The sequence below is a fragment of the Alligator mississippiensis genome, chromosome 5 (assembly GCF_030867095.1).
Source record: "Alligator mississippiensis isolate rAllMis1 chromosome 5, rAllMis1, whole genome shotgun sequence".
In the NCBI taxonomy this organism is placed as follows: domain Eukaryota; kingdom Metazoa; phylum Chordata; order Crocodylia; family Alligatoridae; genus Alligator; species Alligator mississippiensis.
The window spans coordinates 145,009,347-145,030,798 of record NC_081828.1 but is presented as its reverse complement, the minus strand read 5'-3'; the positions used below and the strand labels follow the sequence as shown (position 1 = coordinate 145,030,798).

General features: G+C 39.7%; 1 protein-coding gene across 1 annotated transcript in view; it reads right to left on the bottom strand.

Annotated features, from left to right (window-relative positions):
* Positions 1 to 367: 367 nt before the first annotated feature.
* The window catches only part of AZI2 (5-azacytidine induced 2), a 36,632-nt gene continuing 15,547 nt past the window's right edge, over positions 368 to 21,452 (bottom strand). The window contains exons 6-8 of the mRNA XM_006260219.4: positions 17,128 to 17,189; positions 8,840 to 8,961; positions 368 to 2,695 (exon numbers count right to left, since the gene is read on the bottom strand). Of these exons, the coding sequence (XP_006260281.1) occupies positions 2,289 to 2,695; positions 8,840 to 8,961; positions 17,128 to 17,189 (591 nt within the window). The 3' untranslated portion in view covers positions 368 to 2,288. The remainder of the gene's footprint in view (positions 2,696 to 8,839; positions 8,962 to 17,127; positions 17,190 to 21,452) is intronic.

Here is a 21,452-nt window from a genome sequence, read left to right as displayed (position 1 = left end):
TGCAGCCTGGATATACACACAAAATGAAAAGCAAACCAAGACTGGGAAGTGGTTTTAAAATGAAATAAACAAAAAACAAAAACAAAAAGCCACAGAGGGAGAACATGCATGCATGTGCTGTAAACAAAAAGCCACCCAGGTCCCCTACTTCTGGGCAGCCAGGATGAGTACCCGCTCTCAGTGCAGAACAACATGTCGAGGATATATATGCATTTTATAAAAGCTAAGAAAGCACTTTTAATCCTCTACTTTTTAATGAACTTCGATCAGATTCTGCTACATAAATAATAATTAAAAAAAAATCATATAGCAACAAAGGAACCGGTTGGACTGCCAGAGTCTAATGGAGATTTAGAAGTGACGCCTGTTTCAAGCAAAAATAAATTTATTTAAAATCTTACACAACAGGTTTCCTTCATTGTTATGTCAACTTATGTTAAATCAAGTTGGTGTCTGCATTACTTGCCCAAAATGCCAAAAAAAAAAAAAATCAGTGTAACCAAAGAAAAACCCAGTAAGCTACATTAGAACTAGATACAATAGAATCTATGCAGCCACATGAGAAATGGTTTCTGCTGCTCTGTTATTACACACGTAGTTGGTTCTATCAGCTAAAGCCTAGTGACTTGGATTTGTTTTATGCTTATTGGGTTTTGTTCTATTACTTTGCAAGAGATTGTACTCCCTTGAGTCAGCTATGTTCATTGGTCAGAATAAATTCCAGCATCTGACACCATTTCCATTAATCACAGACAAGCCAGTATACGTGAGCAAGATAATAGAAAGATAAAAACAGTATCTGGTGAATGGTAGACATTATTTATGTATGCTGTTCACTAATACAGTAGAAGGTATCTGAAAGACATTCTTTCAGTTTTGATTGACAATAGGGAAGAAGGAGATGGGCATCATGTGGAACATTTAATCCATAGGGGGGCCGAGTGTTTAGAGCCATACTGGTCAAGTATTACTCAAGTTATATCATATACTTGGGCACTGACAGTGGCTCTTTAAGGAGTCATAGCTTTTCCCTATGCAATGACAGCTCATTTTTAATATTTTGGTATTGACCTGTTAAAAAACAAACAAACAAAAAATCACAGTTTCTTACACTGACCTCAAACTGGGCCCATGGATTTCAATACTTCTGCTCATTTTTAGGCAGGGAACAATCATAAAACAATGGCATTAATCATTTTATCATGCCAAATTCCTTGGGAATCTGAAATAACCTGACATAGCATGTTTATCCTGATTATTGTACATGCTAGCCATTTCACTTTCAGCCAACTCTATGAAGCCAGGCAGCTTTAGAAAAATGCTGTAACTTGCATCGGCGTAGAAGTTCCTGGTTTTAAAGGAAAAGAAGTTTTCGTATCAGTCACCCAAATACATCCTTACTTGGACACATAACAGTCTCAGGTAGCTATAATTTGAAAGATTTTCATTTTCTTCTTTAAAGATTAAAAACCAAGTTATGTGGCTTAATAATTGTTATTTTAAGCAATAGTTAAAATTGCTCAAATTAAGGCTTCTCAGTGTTTAAAAAAAAGGGTTAGTAGTAGTAGCTTTAGAAACCAAGCAGTTAAAGAGAGAAGATTTCAGTGATGTGCAAAGGAGGCACATAACAATCACTGTCATTTTGTTATGGTGATTTTGTAGCAGGCACTATTGTGCATAGAATACATTTCATTCTTGGTCTGAACTGAGAAAACAAAAATAGAGATCCATGAATTGTAACTTTCAGCAGCATCTAGTTATGGTATTTATATACTTATAAGACCATCTAAACAGGTACTTCTAGGAATTTTTGGTTTTTATATGGTACAAATAAAAACATTATTTGGAGAAAGATACCTCATATTTTCTTCCTGGCAGTCAGTGCCTGTTCCTAAACCAGAGGGGAGAGAATTCCAATTTTAATCTTTGCATGAGCGATCCAATCAGAAAGATCACTGTCAAAGTAAGCTCACAGCTTTTAGAAGTTTCTAGCAGAGGAAACCAAATGCTTTTACAAGCAGTATTATGTACATACAGCACACTGAAATACAGAGCTGAATTATTTAATTTTATTCCAAGAATTAAATTCTTAAGTCTGCATAATGAGTCCAATTCTGATTTGCTGACACCTGCACTGCCTTCAATAATGATTTACAGCAGTGAGAGACCAGGCCTTGTCTTGGAATAAGACAAAAAACATAAAACATACTTCCACTTTTTACCCAACTGCTTTGCTCTTTCAAAAGTTCCAGCAGTCAGAACCAGCCTCAATTTCTTCTACAAGTGACTTAGCTCTTGTGCAGGCAGTTTTGGTTACACCGATCCAGGTAATCTACTGGATAGTTTGACAAAGATGCTTTGTTTTTTGTTTCCCAAAACACAGTCTCACTAGGTTTCGGTGGGCTTGGGAATACCCAGGAATTATCTTCCAGAGAGCTCTTTCCATAAGAATTGTGTTCCTGAAATGCTGTAATGCCAGCTGGGATGGTATTCTCATCTGTCCATGACTGGAGATTTTCCCTTTCAGACAACATGTTTATACCTCTTGGCAGAGGGGAAGCTACGGCATTGCAGAGTACTTTGTCATTTTGTGAAGGAGAGGTTTTTTTGTAGAATGCCCCAGAAGAAGTCAAACATAACTTTGAGAGGTCCTTCTCCAGGTCTTCAACACACTGTACGGGTGTACAAGAGGAAGCTGGAGAGAGAAGACAAACAAACATTATTCTTTAAAGAGCTGCATAAAATTAGAAAGTGTTGGCTATTTCTAAGGGTATCAAAAGGGTATATCTAGATATATTACACTATCTAGTAAAAAGGGCAGGTATTTTCAACTGGCATGTTTTTAGGACTGCCTCTCTTGAGCATTCGCTAATTAATGAACACAACATTGAATCTTTAAATTAAAGTTTCACCCTAGCACTTGAAATAGCACTCTCTCAGTATATTACTTGGGGAAGCTAACCAATTCCCACAGTTGCATTGGGGGCCCAGTTGAGCTCAAGAGGTTTGCAAAGGCTACTAGAAGTGTTGCCCCAGAGATATAAACTGAGAGAAATCCAGAATATTGTGCAACTGCAGGAAATCTTGCTTCTCGTGTCACTATTGTGTTAAATAAATTGCATTCTCCTGCTGCCAGGCTTTGAGCTCTGAGTCCAGGAAACATCTCCCTTTTCCTGGCTTAGTGCTCATGTTGTTCATGTTGAAAGGTAGTTTAACTGCTGGAAATGTAGCAACAGACTGCAAGCCTGGCCTACCACTCCAGGTAACATTCAGTATACTCTGAAAAAGTGTGTGGGAAAGGAACTAGTTACGTTGTGGACAGTGCAGGACCAGAGGAACTACAGTGCTCAGAGCAGGCAGTGTTCTCTCACATTTCACTACAAATTCAATGAGGATTAGCAATTTTTTTCTGTTGGAGTCTCCCAGTTATAAGAAATCCATACCTGAGAGGCAGTTTCCTATTCTAGCTATGAATTTTGAGTACAAAATGTAGCTTATAACCACAGCGAAGGGATGTAGCCTCACCCTGCCAGGGAAGGTCATTAAATGGCAATTTATTTGCAAGTTTCAGTGAAAAGCACTTCCCAATGGCTGGTTAGTCAAATCTGAAAGATTTCACTGTCGGCTCCCTTTGTGCCGACAGTGTAAAAAGCATTTTCTGAGTTCTAAGCTATCCATGGGCACAAGGAAGAACAACCACCATTACACTGCTCCAGATATTGTAGATATTAGAATTGCTAAAACATTGAGGCAAATGAGACACTAATTCATCTACAAGTGTAAAAAAGTTGGAATGAACTAGTTCAACTGAACTTTAACAGCTAGCTATAGCAGTAGCATAGCTATTCACATTAGTGTGGAACAGTACAGCCCTCTTGAGCAGAATGGAGGAATATTTTGCATCCAGTTGGCAGCTTGAGTTAGAACTGCTTAATGAAGATTGCAGATTTAATACTTGTAATATTCAATTTAAAAGTTCTTTAACATCTCAATAACACAACTCCTAAGAATAATAAGGGTTGGGATGTGGCCATATGGACAACCATGCCCTACTAGTCTAGTAGGTTTCACACACACACACACACACACACACACACACACACACACTTTGAATTAATGGCAAGAGACCCAATTTAGAACTGATACCTTGTTATATCACGTTCTACAAACTCAAATACAGCCTCTGACCTAATGAACTTGCTCCATTTTAACTATGTGCACTACTAGAATGCTTTCACTGAAGGAACTGTTAGAATTAAAAAGGTATCCAAGAAGTGGAGGCAACTGCAAGTCAACCAAGGTCTCTGCTGCAACGTTCAGTCACTTAGCTTTAATTTGGTTAGCTCAGAAGCATGTCGCTGGAATACCTGAGGAGAAAGTGAGACTTTCTGCAGATAGAGCTACAGAAGAGAAACATATTTCCTCGTAACCACTGCATTGTCAAGAACCAGCTAGTAAAAAGGACAATGCCTTTTGTGGACAAGATCGGACAAACTATCAGCCAAGTAAAAACTTTGTACAAGGGCGGACTTGGTCTACTTCTGACAGCCACTCCCATTTCTGCTTCTACACTTCAGAATCACATCAACTCAAACTACTTCCTAGGGTGGATGTCTAAAGATATCAGAATGACCTCTCTTCATATCAGGAGCTGTAGCATTATATTTGATTTCATCTTAAAATTTGCCGAGGTTCTGCCTTCTCCTGGAAAAAGGTATGGCAAAGCATCAGAAAACACCATGTTTTCTGTCATGTCATGTCTACTATCATGGATGAAAGGATTTCCAAAATGCTTCAGGAGGCTATGGGCTGAGGCAAGTTGATTGACCAGATAACATGGGTCACTGACAGGTTAATGGAATACACAAGCATCTTGCAATAATTAACATAGCAAATACTTCTGACTTATACAGATTTTAGGGAAATGGACAGCATAAAAGAAGAGGGCTGCTGTTTCAGATTTAAATAACTTGCATGTTTGAAAGAACAAAAAACTTACAAGTACCATAGTGGGTGGGGGGAAGAATCTCTTTACACCAGCACAATACTTATTATTACCATTATTATTACATGCTTATTATTACCGTATGTTCCATTAGCCATTTCTTCAAAGATATTCCATATTGTACCAAACTTTTTCATATGAAAATTCCTATACTAAAATGAACTAAACATGTATTCAACACTACTGGGAAAAAAGATAGTGATTCTTATGGGAGCTGAATTCTTTGTTACTGACCTAGTTTTAGCTATATAAATTCACAATCTAGTCACCTTTACTTCACTATTTTACTTATCCAAATTATGACTCAAGTCAAATATGTGCCCTCAAATATACCGGGAAAACCTTTGAGATAGTCATGGAATAAGTGGGCAGGTAGACTTGCACCTCATACACAAAGTCAGAGATGTGCAAGCTTTTGTAAGCAATGACTTACTTCCTCAACTGCTGTCTGATGTTGTTGTGGAATAATGAGACATTTGTTAATGAGGATAGTGTATACTTATCTGTTCTTCAAGTCCCTCATTTTCATGACTCTTAAAACCAACTCATGTTTGAGAGAGATGATGACTGCACTAACAACTTTTGAGGCAAACTGATTCTCCCTTGAATAATCCAAAACATGGCTCAAGTCAATGCTCCTCCACATGGTAGCACTGCAGGTGCGTTAGGATAGTGTTCCATAAACAAGTAATGTTGATAAACCATGCAAGGTACATCTAGTTTTTTCGCTCTCCTCTTGAGGTTTTCCAGTCTTAAGCCCACATGACTTTATGTAATAATTACTGATAAAGAAATCTAGAAAGCAACAGTAGCAAAAGTCTATACAGTCTAACAGATCAATTGATAATGCTGCCTCCTGTATCTTTGGATACAATGATTCATTATCAACTGCACACATGCTCCTGAAACAAGTTTTTATTCACCAGAGGGAAGAAGGGAATTGTGCATTACCACTTGTGCATAAGCCAGACAAGCAACCCTGAAAACTTAAGTCACAAAACCAGCACATTATGTAGGTAGTTGTAAGTTGGCAAACAGTACACCAAAAACCTGGCACAGACAATTTTCAGTTTCTACAGTGAAACTGGATTAATGTGCTAGTGTTGAATATATGTGGTTTAGTTCATTTCAGTATATGCACTTGCATATGGAAAAGGCAGTCAGTACTGTAACTACAATTTCAGCAATCATTCACCTAGTACTTGACTGAAGCTGCTATCCCATTTTACAGACTAGTAGCCAACTTTCAGATTATCTTAGTTTCATAGTAGGTAGGATCTGAAGGGACCTGAGCAGATCATCTAGTCTGACCTCCTGCCATGGGAGGAAAGAATGCTGGGGTCAAACGACCCCGGCAGGGTGATTATCTAGCCTCCTTTTGAAGACGCCCAGGGTAGGAGCAAGCACCACTTCCCTTGGAAGTTGGTTCCAGCTCCTAGCTGCCCTGACTGTAAAGTAGTGCCTCCTGATATCTAGCCTGAATCTACTCGCGGTCAACTTACGGCCGTTATTCCTTGTTACTCCTGGTAGTGCTTGGGGGAACGGTATCTCCCAATGCCTGCTGGTCCCCCTTGGCCAGTTCATAGATGGCCACCAGATCCCCTCTCAGCCTTCTCTTGTGAAGGCTGAACAGGTTCAGGTCCCGTAGCCTCCACTCTTAGGGCCTGCCTTGCTGCCCCTGATCATGTGAGTGGCCCTCCTTTGGACCCTCTCAATGCTGTCCACATCCCTCTTGAAGTGCGGTGCCTAGAACTGGATGCATTACTCCAACTGCTGCTTGACCAATGTCACATAGAGGGGGAGGATCACCTCCTTGGACCTGCTCGTGATGCATCTGTGGATGCATGACAAGATGCAGTTGGCCCTACTGACCGCGTCTTCACATTAGCGGCCCATATTCATCTTGGAATCAGTAATGACACCAAAATACTTTTCTACTTCCGTGCTGATAAGGGAGTTCCCCAGCTTATAGGTATGCTGCTGGTTCTTCCTCCCCAGGTGCAGTACCTTGCACTTGTCAGTATTGAATCCCATCCTGTTCTCATCTGCCCACCCCTGTAACCTGTCCAGATCTAGTTGTAGCCTGTCCCTCTCTTCTAGCGTGCCCACTTCACCCTACATTTTAGTGTCATCCGTGAACTTGAACAAGGTGCTTTTCACCCCCTCGTCTAAGTCGCTGATGAAGATGCTGAACAGTGTGGGCCCAAGGACCGAGCCCTGGGGGACCCCACTGCCCACATCCCTCCAGGTTGAAGAAGACCCATCCACCACCACTCTCTGGGCGTGGCCCTCCAGCCAATTTGCGACCCATCTGACTGTGTAGGCATAGACACCACAGGTCGCTTAATTTCTTAATGAAAATGGGGTGAGAGAGAGTGTCAAAGGCCCTTCTAAAGTCCAGAAAGACTACGTCCACCACTACACCTGCATCCAAGGATTTTGTGACCTGATCATAGAAGGCCACCAGGTTGGTCTGACAGGACCTGCCTCTAATGCACCTGGTTGCCCCTAAGCATGATTTCCCCTCCTGGTCCCTTGCAGATGTGCTCCTGGATAAGTTTCTTGAAGAGCTTCCCCAGGACTGAGGTAAGACTAATGGGCCTGTAGTTTCCTGGGTCCTCTTTCCTCCCTTTTTTGAAAAGGGACCACGTTGGCCCTTTTCTAGTCCTCCGGCACCTCACCAAAGCACCATGAGTGCTTGTAAAGCTGTGCCAGGGGTCCTGCAATGACCTCTGCTAATTCCCTCAGTATTCTGAGGTGGAGATCGTCAGGACCTGCAGACTTGAATCATCTTAAATCATTATTAACCAAAGCCACAGTAGAATTAGTAACCTTGATCTAAGTGATCCAGTTATAGGAACGTGCCTCCTTATAGTAGGCACTGTAGGAATTTCCATCTGAGTCGTGATCTTGTTGTATCTTTTATAAGAGAGAGAGAGAGAGACATCATCCAATACAGTCAAATTCAGCAGTCACTTGATCAGAAAATTAATCCATTATATACGTTTCCTACATTCAGAAGCAAAAATGGATCTTGCCACTTACTTTAATTGGATGTTATTCTCCTTTTGTTTTCTACTGGTAGGTTATCATAACTGATAGTGCTAAATTAACACACATGCCTTGTAAAGCCTTTGATCGAGGGAAATACTTACTACACGTGCACACACAAGTAGACAATTTCAGTGAGCAACATATAAAAATGCTTTATGTATAATGCAGAAAAACTAACAGAAGTGACTATTTTTTCCTTAGTTGTTTTTAGATGCTAGAGGTAAGTCAGCTTTGAAGCATCAGAAATTTTGAAACACAGCAAATGTAATCTTAGATATCTGACTGGGAGATTTTTTGGAATATTTTCTTACTTGGTGATGAAAAATGTAATTGTAGGAAAAAGCTCAAAGTCTCCTTGAATTTTTAAAATGCCGGATTGAGGAATACTGATAAATTCTATACTGTTAAAATATTAAGTACATTTGAAAAATGAAATCTCTCTCTCTTTTTTTAAATACAAAATAGATGTGGTAAAAGGTCAAATACGAGTAAACTTAACACCTCAGCCTTGTGCACATAAGCAACACTTGACTGAGAAAAAAAGCCACAAGGGGAACAGAATACAGTACTGAAGAAAAAACACATCAGCAACACCTTTATGTGTGAAGTTGACCAGTATGAGACAGAAGCCAAAGCAGAAAAAGGGTATGCTGGAACTATAATATAGTCTGGCTTATCAGCTTCAATTGATGAGATATGGCGTAGATAATTTATCTTCAGAATAGTGTAGTTTGAAACAGTTCGCACATGTAAGGCCCATTCCTGCAAACACTAACTTGCCTTTCTTGGTTGCAGTTGGGTTTGTTTTCAATTTTCGAAGAACCTGAGCCTGCATTTCAGTCACCAGATGCAAGTTAGACATTTCCCTCTTCAGTTCCCAGTATGCTTGCTGCACATTTTCACTGAAATACATTAAAAAAAAAGTTAAAATTTCTCCTGCCTTTGCAACCCATCATTGCTAACTGCGTTTCCTAAGATTTACAGAAGACAGCACCCAGGGGAGAAAAGGAAAAAAAAAGGCTTTTTACCCAATGCATTTATTTAAATTTTGCTACCCTTTCAAAGAAAAAAAAAAAAAGAGAGAGGATCAAGGCCGCTTACAACAAGACTTACATAAGCAGATCAAATATTAAATAAGACCTAAAATGTACCCAATAAGCTCCCTGAACAATACCCCAACTTACCCTTGTTTGCTAAATGCCTGGACAAATAAAAAGGTCCTGCAGGGCTTCAGGAAGATGCCCAGGCTTGGGCATATTCTCTTTCCATTTTTATTAAAATATTATTATTCAAATGACAATAGCGCAGACTAATTATAAATCAGACACCCTGGCCATGTCCACATGAGCATGGACATTTGGTTCCCTGGGGACAACTAGTGGCAGCACAAAGTGCACCACCACTAGTTGTCCCCAGGGAATGCCTGTGCCACAAGCCCTCTGGCACATGGCAGGTTACCCCAGGTAGGGTAAGGGAAGCTGGTGCTGGCCACGGCAGCCTTATCTGGGGGTCTCCCAGGGCTGCAGCAGTGATGATTCTGCTGCTTAGAGCCTGGCTGGCAGCTGGAGTGTGGCTTTGGCTGACCAGGCTCTGGTTTTGAATGGTGCATGCTGCCCTCATGTGTACCTCTCAGCCTTTTTTTTTGTGCAGGCAGGATTTTTGTTTTGACTCCTAGATATTGGGGTCACCCCCCCCCCAATGCTGCTCTCTTGCAGCATGGAGAACAGCTGAGCGTGTGGTATGTGGCTACATACTGCATGGCCATGTTCGTCTAGACCCTGTGCCTGTGTACATGGTACTGGACTCTTAATTCTATGCATTCTAGTCTTAACACGCATAACTTAAGCAATCACTGCAAACTATTCAACTAAGCAAAAGACTAAATACAGTACAGTCTAAGTTTTGCCACTTGAAATTAAACAAAAATCCTGCTATAAAAATCAATATCTTGTGAAAGAAAAACAGCTTCTGCATATTACTTTCTAATGTATACAAGAGAAAGAAAAGTGATATCAGGAAAAAAAGGCAAGCATTTAGTTTGTGGCTTACATTACCATTCATGCTTAACTTATATTAAAGTTCATGTCAATGGGTTTACAGGATTTTCCCAAAATTAAATATCTGGTATTTCAAACTTGGTACATTAATCTTTACACTGCTTACTGTGCCAGAGTGAATGACCGAACTGAACACTTAGCCCAACCAAATTAAAATAATTAAATAAAGTGTTTTATATACAACTAGACTGCCACATGCTGAATATAAATCCATTTGACAAGTCCTCTTGTTGGTAGAGAACAGAAGAAGGGAAAGAGAAAAATAAAGAAGCGAGATAGCACAATTAAACTGTTCTGTCCTATAAAAATTTGTGTTATTTCTGGTTGTTATTAACTGCTCAAGTCAATATGAAAGAATCTGACCTACTGAATGGCTAAAAAACAAGAAAAAAAGTCACACAAAGGTACATGAAACATCAGCAGCATAAGAATGGCGCAAGCTGCTCAAGACAGCTTCCACTCATAGGAGCACTGGCAACTTCTAATTGCCACTGCAATCACACAGCTATATCAAGTCAGGTTTTTTGGCCCCCCATCTCTGTCAGTACCTAGGTCACTTGCCTGTTGTCTCTCCCTAAATATGCCACTTCATGGTATTGATTATGAAGAACTAGAAAACGATTCAGAGTATTTTCAGGTATTTAGTACAAATTAAAATTACACAAAATGTCCTGCTAAACCACCATATTTCAAGATCAATTCTATGGACCTGATTTTCGGAAGAACTCCACTGCACCTTCAGTAACCAGATTCTACTGGTTAATATTGGAGGTTCTGACTATTTCATACATCACTATATGCTTATAGAACATATATAACTTTAAATGAGATTTTTAAAATGAATATGATATTTAAAATGAATGAAGAGAAAACCTTATTAGAAGGAATTTCTGGATTCATGGGGTTTTTTTCTTTTTGCTTTAAAAAAACAAAACAAAAACAGAAATAACAGTACTACAGTTTTCACTTCATTTCAGCCCTACATTAGCTGAGTGTCAGCAACATCAGAGGCTATCAACACATTAGCACTGACAGCAAGTAAACTTATCCTAAATTTGTAGATATCTGCTGCAGAATGTGTGTGACACCTAGAAAGCAAGACTCAGTAATTTATTATAGCTTGCTAAGCCTATTTTTATAAAGGACAAATTGTATGAAAAAAAGTCTTCATTTAGTCAGACTGTCTTAGAAAGCAGATAAATGCCCCTTCTGAACTATCAAGCATCAAAATATATTTGTATATAAAACAACTCAAAATGTGCCAGAGACCAAAAGTAATATTTTCAGAAGGGTTGATAGGCTAGATGTACAAGAGGACTTGTGGTACCTATGGAAACAGAACAAGGGGGTTTGAGGATTGAACTTCTGTACTCCAGAACCAAAATACTTCTGTAGATCTTGACATCCAACAGGGTCACCTTGGAATCTGGGGCCTTGCCTTATTTGGATGTTTACCCTGCTGACAAGTAATTTTCCTCTGTATGTAAATGCATAATGTGGCACTTTGTACATCATCACTGCTTTCAAGTCCATTAACTTTCTTCCTCATGTTTAAGTGTTCTCGATATACACAGTCACTGTAATCACTGAATATCAGTAGTGACTATAAACATAACATTTCTTGTTTATTTTTTTTTATAAAAGATGCATTTTAATAATACAAAATTCTTGGTGTGGATTAAATAATTATATACCCACTACTAAAACTGCACTGTAAAAATGCATTATGTGTAAACATTTATGAAATAAACTAATACCTTTTATTAGTAAAATATTCCTCTTGCCAAAAAGTCATAAATCATTTTACAAAAATTTTTACTTTAAAAGATCTTACCATCAACATTAACAGTTTAAGTCAACAGCAGGCTGTATTTGCAAACCAGATATTATAAAGTCAGATGTGCAGACTGTTGAAAAGTGTGGAATAAGTTACTTCCCAGAAAAATTAGTTAATAGCAAGTGCCCTCCCCATAAACAAATGAGTTGCTTGCTACAGTAAATGTTTCACAAGGAGCCTACCTAAGTGTGAAGAGTCACTTACTCCGCTGTTCAGTGCTGTACATTTTATGTGAATCACAATAGGTATTCACATTACAAAATAAAACTACACTGCACGTGCTAGTTCATGCAGAGGACTGCTATCTGAAGCTGCTTTTTAAACTAAATTTACTAGATTAAAGGGTAGATAACTGCTTTATCTTGAGATAACACCTCTTATCAGACATGCAAGACTTACTATCAAGCTGCAATGGAAACCACAAGGAAAAAAAAGTGCTAGGTGTCTATCCAGTTAAGATGAAAAAGAAGTAACACTAGTTTGCATGTAGTGTATACTATATTACTGATCAAATAAACAAAGCACATTTAGGCTTATTCTCTCTCTAAATGATGCGTTTCCTTCCTTTTCTTTGACTGGCAAAGCAAGCCACAAAATGCTGCAGCTCCAAAATGTCTTATTACTAAGTACTACTTCTCCCTCTTGTGGAAAGAAGGTAAAGTCTGTTAGGGTTATAGGACATAAACAATATTACAGACTGTTGGATGTGCAACCACTACCTTTCTATATACCCAAACATTTTTTAAAGAACATTTTCCAAATTTTTTTTTTAACCCAAACCCACAAATCAAATCAATCAACCAGTCAATAAGTATCACACCCATCTGAGCAGCACAGAGTTTAAGATTGGTAAAATAAGCCTGCTAATTTTTCCTGTTTCAATGGCCAAAACATTTTTCTGATTTGCCAAATTTTTTCAAGAGATTGACAATTACTTTGAGTGAATAAAAGCAATCATTTAGATTTTCCTTTTTTCCCCCAACTTACTGCAGATGATCAACATAGTACAGAAGTAAGAATAGGGTGGGTTTCTATATTCACTGCTAACTACTTCCATTCTGCAAAAATCTATCCTGAAGGTATCAAAGTGCCATAGATTACCCACTAAAGCAGTAAACTGTAACACTTGATAGCAGCACACTTTCATCAACAGTTGCTTCTGTAGTACTGGAAAAAAAAGATTCAGATCTCCTGACACCTCTATTATTGCTACAGTGAATGACATCCCTTCACCCTTTTAATGCCTTCAAGCATCTACTCTGGTCTCTGGAAAGGATAGGAACAGTCAAAAATGTCTCAGGCCTCTTAATCTACAGCCTAAATTACTGTAATGTGTTCCTTACAGGGCTAACCACAAAAGTCATTTACGATTCAGCCAATGTAAAATGTAGCAACCCATTTTTTTTTTTTTATTTTTTTTTTATTTTTTTTTTTATAGAACCAGTTACCATTAGTGCATTATGGCAAGCACGCGCACTGGCTTCAGTCCATTTCCAAGGATAATGCAAGATGTTCATCTCTATAAAGCTTACTATTCATTTGGAGTCTAGTTAACCAAAAGGATCTAGTTAACACCCTCTGTTGAGATGAAGATTTCTAGATGCAAAATTCTGGCTTTAAGTATGGAGCAAGATGCTTTTCCTTTTGCTCAAAAGTTTGTTTTACCTTTTTGATAAAACTAAATGGCAGACTATGGGTGGGGCTCTCAGTGCTGCATAACATGATCATTACACACCTGTAACTCATGATGTGCTTAGCAGCCACAGTGTTTTGTACATCACTGACGCAGACACAAAGAACATTTTGTTTACTATTTACTATTACCACCGATGACATTTTTTGCTTATCTTTTCCTTAACTTTTTTAAACACATCAGAAGCAGGAAGCCAGCTAGAGGATCAATGGGACCATTTGACCACCATGGTGCAAAAGGCGCACTCAGAGATGATAGGGCCACAGCAGAGAAGCTGAACAAATCCTTTGCATCAGTGTTTACTGTAGATGATACTGAGGAAATTCTCACGCCAGATCAATCCTTTCTAGTTTGCAGATGATACCCATTTATTTCCACGTAGTCAAGTTTGAGGCTGATGGAAAGAAGCTGCAGAAAGATCTCACCAGGCTAAGTGAGAGAACTCAAAAAATGGCAGATGAACGTAATGTTGACACGTGCAAGGTAATGCACCTAGGGAAAAATAACCTCAACTATACGTACACAATGCTGGATTTTGAACTACCTGTTACAACTTGTGAAAGAGACCTTGGAGTCACTGCACTCAGTCAGCTCAGTGTGCGGTGGCAATCAGGAACAAACAGTAAGATGTTGGGCATCATTAAGAATGGAATTGAAAGCAAAACAGTCAACATGGTTATGTGGTGTGCCCACATCTTGAATACTGTGCCACTGTAGTCCTCATGTCTCAAACAGGATGTAGTAGAATTAGAAAAGGTACAGAGAAAGACAACCAAAATGATCAGGAGCCTGGAGCTAAAAATCTAAAGTCTAAAAAAGCTAGAATTCTTCAGTTTGGAAAGGAGATGGTAGATGGGGGATATGATAGAGGTCTATAAAGTCAAGAAGGGGGTGGACCAAATAAACAGGGAACTGTTGTTCACCAAGTCCCAGAATACTAGACAAGGGGGCATCCACTGAAATTAGTGGGAGACAGGTTTAAAAACTAACAAGATAAAGTACTTCTTTTACACATGTAGTTAACTTCTAGAATTCATTGCCATAGGAGGTAGGGGAGGCAGATAGCATAGCCAGGATTTAAAAGAGACTGGATAAATTCACAGATGATAGATCTACTAATGGCTATTAAACAGAATAGATTAAAATGTTTCCTCTGACATCCCTAGCTAAATAAATGGTGGATACCAGGGAGGGTACTGAAAAGGGATAGATCACTCTAGAGATATCTGGTTAGATGCTCTCCATCTATAGCAGTATTTCCCAACCTTTTCCAGCCCACGGCACATTTACATTAATAAAAGTTTTTTACGGTATACCTGTTAAGGTATTCCCCATCCCTACAGCACACCTGTTCATTTCTGATGAAAGTTTCTCTCGTAAGGTTACTCTGCTTTGCATTTTTTTCCTGCAACTTCTTAAATAAAAAGTCCCCGCCTTTGTTTATATAAGTTGGGTGTTTAGTAGAAAGGTGGCATTTCAGCTTACTTGGGACCATAGAGTCATTTGATAATTTTTCTTTGCACATTAAGCTCCTGGGCATAGGAGATGAAGTGACACCACACCAGAAAAAACACAAAATTACAAGTAGTCTTTATTACACTGCCTGGTCAGTTACTTCATCTTCTTAATTGAAGGTTCTCTTTCTTTCAAGTTGCTACATGAAGTTTCAGGAACTAATGAGATCTTCAAGAATTTCTCCATTTTAAAAAGTCAAATTGACACAAAGACTGAATACTATGAGAGCACTCTGGCCACATAATAAAAGTAAAAGCAGAAGCACACTGTACACAGTAGGTATATTACAAGCTGCACTCAAGCCTGAGGGCACCATGCACTGAAACGAATGGCATGAACTGAAAGCTGAGAGGCTTGTGAACTGCGTGTCCCCCACAGCCAACACATGTGCAGTAGATGAATTTCTACATTAGCTTTAAGTAAATAACCTTTATACCTGAAATAAAGTATTTCCCCTTCACAAACAACTACCAGCAGTTATGAAATTCTTGCAGCACACTAGGGAGCTCTTCGCAGCACAGTGGTTGAAAAGCACTGATCTCTAGCATCCACTTCTGCCACTGTCAGGAACAGGCTACTGGGTGGGAGACCATTAGTCTACTGCGGTATAGCACTTATTTTCCTATCTTGTCATCAGCATGGCTCTAGAGGATGTTCAGTATCCTTTTCCTACTGCCACCTGTGCTCAGACATCACAATCTCCCTGCTATCCTATGCTCCCTCATTCAGATACTTTACTTACATACCTAATACCCCAACTCAGAAGAAATTCAGAAGAAATTAGCCAAGGAAACCAGCTCCTGAATAAAGGCTTCATGGTATCTCATGTTGGCTGCTCAACAGTAAATGCAATAAAATTCAACTCCTATTCGCTAAATTAAAAAACACCCAAATAAATATAATGCTGCAATTAATAGGACCACATATCCCACTCCAGCACACTCTGCTTTGAAGCCATTAGTAAATTCAAAATCACTATTCCAGTTTACAGAGCTCTCCACAGACTGTTATACCCCAAACAATCAACTTGATAGCCTCTGGTGATTCCCCACTTACTCAAATCAGCTCTGATGCAACTAAAAAAGCTAATGGTAATTAACTTGTGTCATCTGTACATTAGCCAGAAGACAATATCTTCTCTTCTGGCTTGGAGATCAGGTCAGTACTCCTATTCATTCTAATGTATCAACATGGAAAAGCTAAAGGGTTTTTTTTTGTTAAATACAGGTACTCCTCACTTAACGACCTACCTATTTAACGACCGCGCGGACTTACGACCAGCTCTCCGAGCAGTCGGTACTCCGAGCAGGTAGGTCGTTAAGTGAGGAGTACTTGTATTGTGGAAACGGCACGCTGCAGGTTCAGCACAGCGGGGCGGACAGCTCCCGCACTCGCGGCCCAGGCGGGGCGGGGCGCACGGAGCGGGCTTTTCTCACCAGGGCCGGGGCAGCTCCACCGGCTCCCACCTGCCTGCAGGCGCGATGCCCCCGGCCCCACGCGACAACAGCCAGCAGGGCACAGAGCAGCCCAGCGCGCGGGTCTGGAGGGTGGGTTTAAGGGCGATCGTTAGTTCTGCCTGCCGGGGCTGAGCTTCCCTCCTGCTCCCTGGTGCCAGCTCCTTCCCTCTCTCAGCATCCTCTTCCCACCAGCCCTGGCTTCAGGGCCAAATGCTGCCCTGGTGCTGGCAAGAGGGGGGGAGGGAGCAGCTGGGCCCCCCGCCCCAGGGCCGTGGCTGCCAGCACACAGTCCTGCGGGGAGCATTTTGCTGCTCAGAGCGGCTCCTCGCTTATCGACCAATTCGCTTAACGACCGAGTCGCAGGAACGGAACTCGGTCGTTAAGTGAGGAGTACCTGTATGAAACATGGTCAAAACTAAGTATATGCAAATGAATTCAACTTAGAGATCCCCTTTGCCCTTTATGTTCACTGCATTTCTAAACAAACACTAGTGACAAAAAGACAGTACCTCTGAAAGTTTTGCCTTTGAATGAGGTCTCCATTAAACTGATTTCCTTCCTGAGCCTTGTTCTGAAAAGAATACATAAAACAAATTAATTCAATCCAACATTAAAAAGTAACAAAAGCAAAAAGTCATTTATCTGGCATAAATCTTAGTAGAACGAGGGTTTTCATTTCCAAACTTTGGGAGGAAAAGGTCAAACAGAAACCGAAGCATCACATATTGAAACGGAAGCTGGTGAAAATAAATACAGACGTTCCTACCCAAGTTGCGGTTATCTGCATTTGTGTTTCGGGAAGAGGAATCAATTCTGAGAATGTGAATGAACTGCAATAACATCATCCCACTCTGAATTTTTCAAAAAAGTTAAGGGTAGAGGTTTCTTTCTAAAAAGTGTAATGCTTAAAATCTCATTTATGAGAGAGACCTCGAGGTCATTAACGTCATTAACGTTATTTCTGTAAGAACAATAAATCAGAGAAACACAAGTGGTAACTAACAGCCTGAGCACTATTTTCTAGCACCACCTTCCAAAACTGTCAATTCTACAAATCAGAAACACTGAAATGCTTCAAAGAACCTGCACTTTTCCCCACCCCTACTCAAGTTTGCACTTAGTAAAACAAGCCTCATTGGTTGCAAAAAGTCATCTTGTTGTTTTTAAAAGGCTGAACCTAACTTTCAGGTTCCTATTTTTATAGTCTTGGCCCATAAAGTTCACAATAACCTTCTTAAATGGATTGAAAAAATATAATGATTTTCTTTGTGCATGAACTGTTTTCGTACAACATAGGTTTTATCCCAGTAAGAACCATTAAAATATTTTTAAATATAATTTTAGCCCTTTATAGTGCAAACCTGTTTAAAATGAAACACACAAGTAGTTTCACTGAAATCACTGGGACCACATTTATGCTTAGGAACTAATGTATCTCTAAAAAAGAGATACATTAGTAAGCACAAATTGAATGTAAGAACTTGCAACATTGTGCTCTCAGGCTGATTTAATAGTTTTCTTTTGGAGGAAGAAGGAGCTCTTTTTTGTACTTTACAATAGGGGGACTGGAGAGGCACAGACACTAAGGTGCACAGTTGACAGCCTAGAAGCTGCAAGTTCAAGGCCGTAGCAGAAGCACTCATGGTGCAGTTCTGTCAGATTCCAAAGAATCTGCAAATTCTGCTAAATACTTTGTCACAAGGACACAAAGAGGCAGGACTTTACAAGAGAACAGTTAGCAAAAGAAAAACCAATTTTAACACTGTTATGTTACATGTAGTATCCTATAATAAAGTTGCCTCCTAAAACTATGGACCCATACAATATTATACCAAATACCCAAGTATTTCCTACTTAACAGTACCCATCAGTTGAACTGATATAAAAGTTCCATTTGTCCTATACTGTATCAGTGGCACAGTTGCATTAGTTCAGTGTGATCAGCATCAGAGTACTATAAATGCTTAATTTATCCAGTGAATCACCAATTCTTTATATAGCCATTATTAAATTATTTCCAAAAGCTATTTTAAAAATTGCATGTAAGAAACAATATTTTAGGTTTGTAAATTTAACAAACCCATCTGGAAAACCTCTTATAAAAACTGGGACATAAATGAAAACCCATCACCAAAGGAAAGTTAACAGTAAAACTCTCAACCTGAGGGAATCTGCTTTCTTTACTGCCATCTAGTGGAGAAAGACTATACTTCAGAATATTGAGGAAAAATGTATCATACTTTCAGTAACAAGTCTCAAGGGCACTTAAAGTTAAACCATGTCACATTCCCAGAAAAAGGATCAATGGCAGCAAATCAGACTGCCTATCAGAATGCTGTTAAACTACCTATATAAGGGGTTTTCAACCTTTTTGGATGAGTGTACCCCCAGCGGCCAGATGCAAGGGGGCAGATGTGTGTGTGTGTGTTGGGGGGGGGGGGGGGGGAGAAGGGGCGGGGAGGCCCCAAGCCGAAGGTGGAGCGGCAGCAGCTGCCACGTGCAAGTTTCCCCCACCCCACATCAGGCGGGCAGCACCTGTGCAGCAGCGTGGGATAGTACAGAGCGGCACTCAGTCCCCACACATACCCCCTAGGGCCTTCTCAAGTACACCCAGACCTATATAACCATAGGCAGGCAAGGCTCTTAGTATAGATGCAATATCCTTTCCAACTACTCAGTTGGTCTAATAAAAGATATTACATCTACTCAAAGAACCTTGCCTGCCCATGCCCTTAGACCAACACAGCTACAACCAAAAGCCCAGCTATATAACCATAGACACTGCTATGTTAATGAATGCTTAATCTTTACCAGCTGAAGTCAAATTGAATTCCCATAAATATTAAAACAATAGGAAATTCAGAATATGGACAAAATTAAGTTAGCATGCCCTCTTTAGGACAAAGAACTTCAATACTGTTTCATCCGTGTCTTGCGTTTAGATGCATTTCGTTTTAATAACAGGAACACATAGCTGCATTTAGAATATGTGCAGCGAAGACAGCTCTCTGCACATGTGCCACACAGCTGAAGGGGATGTGGCCGAATCCATTGCCATAATCTTGGATACCAGGATGCCTGGATGCTCCGAGCTCATCAATTGGTCAGTATAGGGTCTGGCCAGAGCCCGTGCTTTTGCACAGTTCCAGGCCAGGGGAAGGGAAAACAGCAGCAGCACACACTCTGGGATCTGCAGGAGCTTTAAGACAACCAGTAACTAATTAATCTAATATTTATATTGTAAAGTAAACCTTTTTAAAGGTTTAAAAAATAAATAAAATACAAAAGCCATATTTTGGACTCTTAAAAAGTCTTAGATAACAACACTGAACTAACATAGTTATACTGTCTGTTCGTTACAACAGTTTAGTCCACTTCCTATACCACTGGCATAGCACTGGACAAACAGAACATTTATATCAGTTCATCTGATATGCACTCACGCAGGAAATACTCAAAATGGTCCAGTTTTAAGACACAACTTTTGGACAGGATACTGCATGTAATGAACAATGTCAAAATCAGGTTTTAGTTTGATAACTGTTCTATTCTACATTTTTTTAAAGATGTAAAAATATGGACGCTGTATTTTGGACCACGATGTTCTGAAAAGTCTTAGAGTGACTGACTTCAGCACTTCTAAGAGAACAAGCATGAATTACTACATGAGGCTTCAACTGCTTGCACCTGAATCAAAGCTCTAACAACTCTTGGTTGGTTTTGGCTGCCTAGATGTGAAAAACAGGGTCTTAGTACAATAAAATACATAGAGTACAGTAGGAATATATAAAAGCAGTATTATTAATTTCTAACTGGTTTACAATGTTACCCACTTAAGGATAACCTGCACAACTGACTGCAGAATCAGTACCCTTTAAAATAAGCCACAGTGAATAGCTGGAGCACCTCAAAGGTCCCATGTAGCTTTTTGCTGCAGCTTTGTATACCACCAGTTACTTTGCCAATGCTCACATTTGTAAGTGATAAGAACCCTAACCCTGTGAAGTATCCAGTTTCTACTGTATTACTTTTATTTCTATAGACTTTTCTAAAATAGCCAGATAGTGTAGTAAGGACTGCCTTAAAAAGCCATGAAGAAAGAAAAATGTTGTCTTCAGAGCAGGATTTGCAAAGCATTCAGTGAAAGAGGACAAAGAGGCTAAACATTGAATGAGAGAACAAAACATTGGAGTGCTGCTGACTCAGTGAGCACAAGCTACCCTGTGCTTTCAAAGAGGCAAAAGTCCTATGAAAAAATAATGTGTGACCACATGATTACTCCATCATAATGCACGTATCCAAATTAAGTTTGCAGAAGAAACCTTAATTCTCATGTGTGCCGTCTCACTCATGTAGCTCTGCACTGCAGCAGGCTCACTTGTATGTACACTATCCCCACAGGGTAAGTCAGTTCACTATTAGGAGGCAAAGGAGACCCAAGAATGCCTAATACACAGAGAGACTTCAGAAATTTTAGGTGCTTAAGTAGTCTCTACTGGCCATGTCTGAACTTGATTTTTCAAAAATTAAACTTAGCCGAATCCAGGGGGATTTTCACAGGGATGACTGAAGACCTCTCTCTAACACAAAGGCTCTCTCAAATTCCAAGCTCTTACCCCTCAACAAGTAGGTACTACGACTATTCAAAGCAAAAGGCACTTAGCACTTTAACAGGAACAAGACATTTCCTCTAGCACCACTCTCAGAAATGGATTAAACTATCTGGGTGAATTATCTGGAAAATTTCAATCTAGGGCAGACAAGTCAGCATGTAAAATTTCAGCCTGAACATTTAAAGTTTGTCATAGTTACCATGACAAACTTCCATAGCATC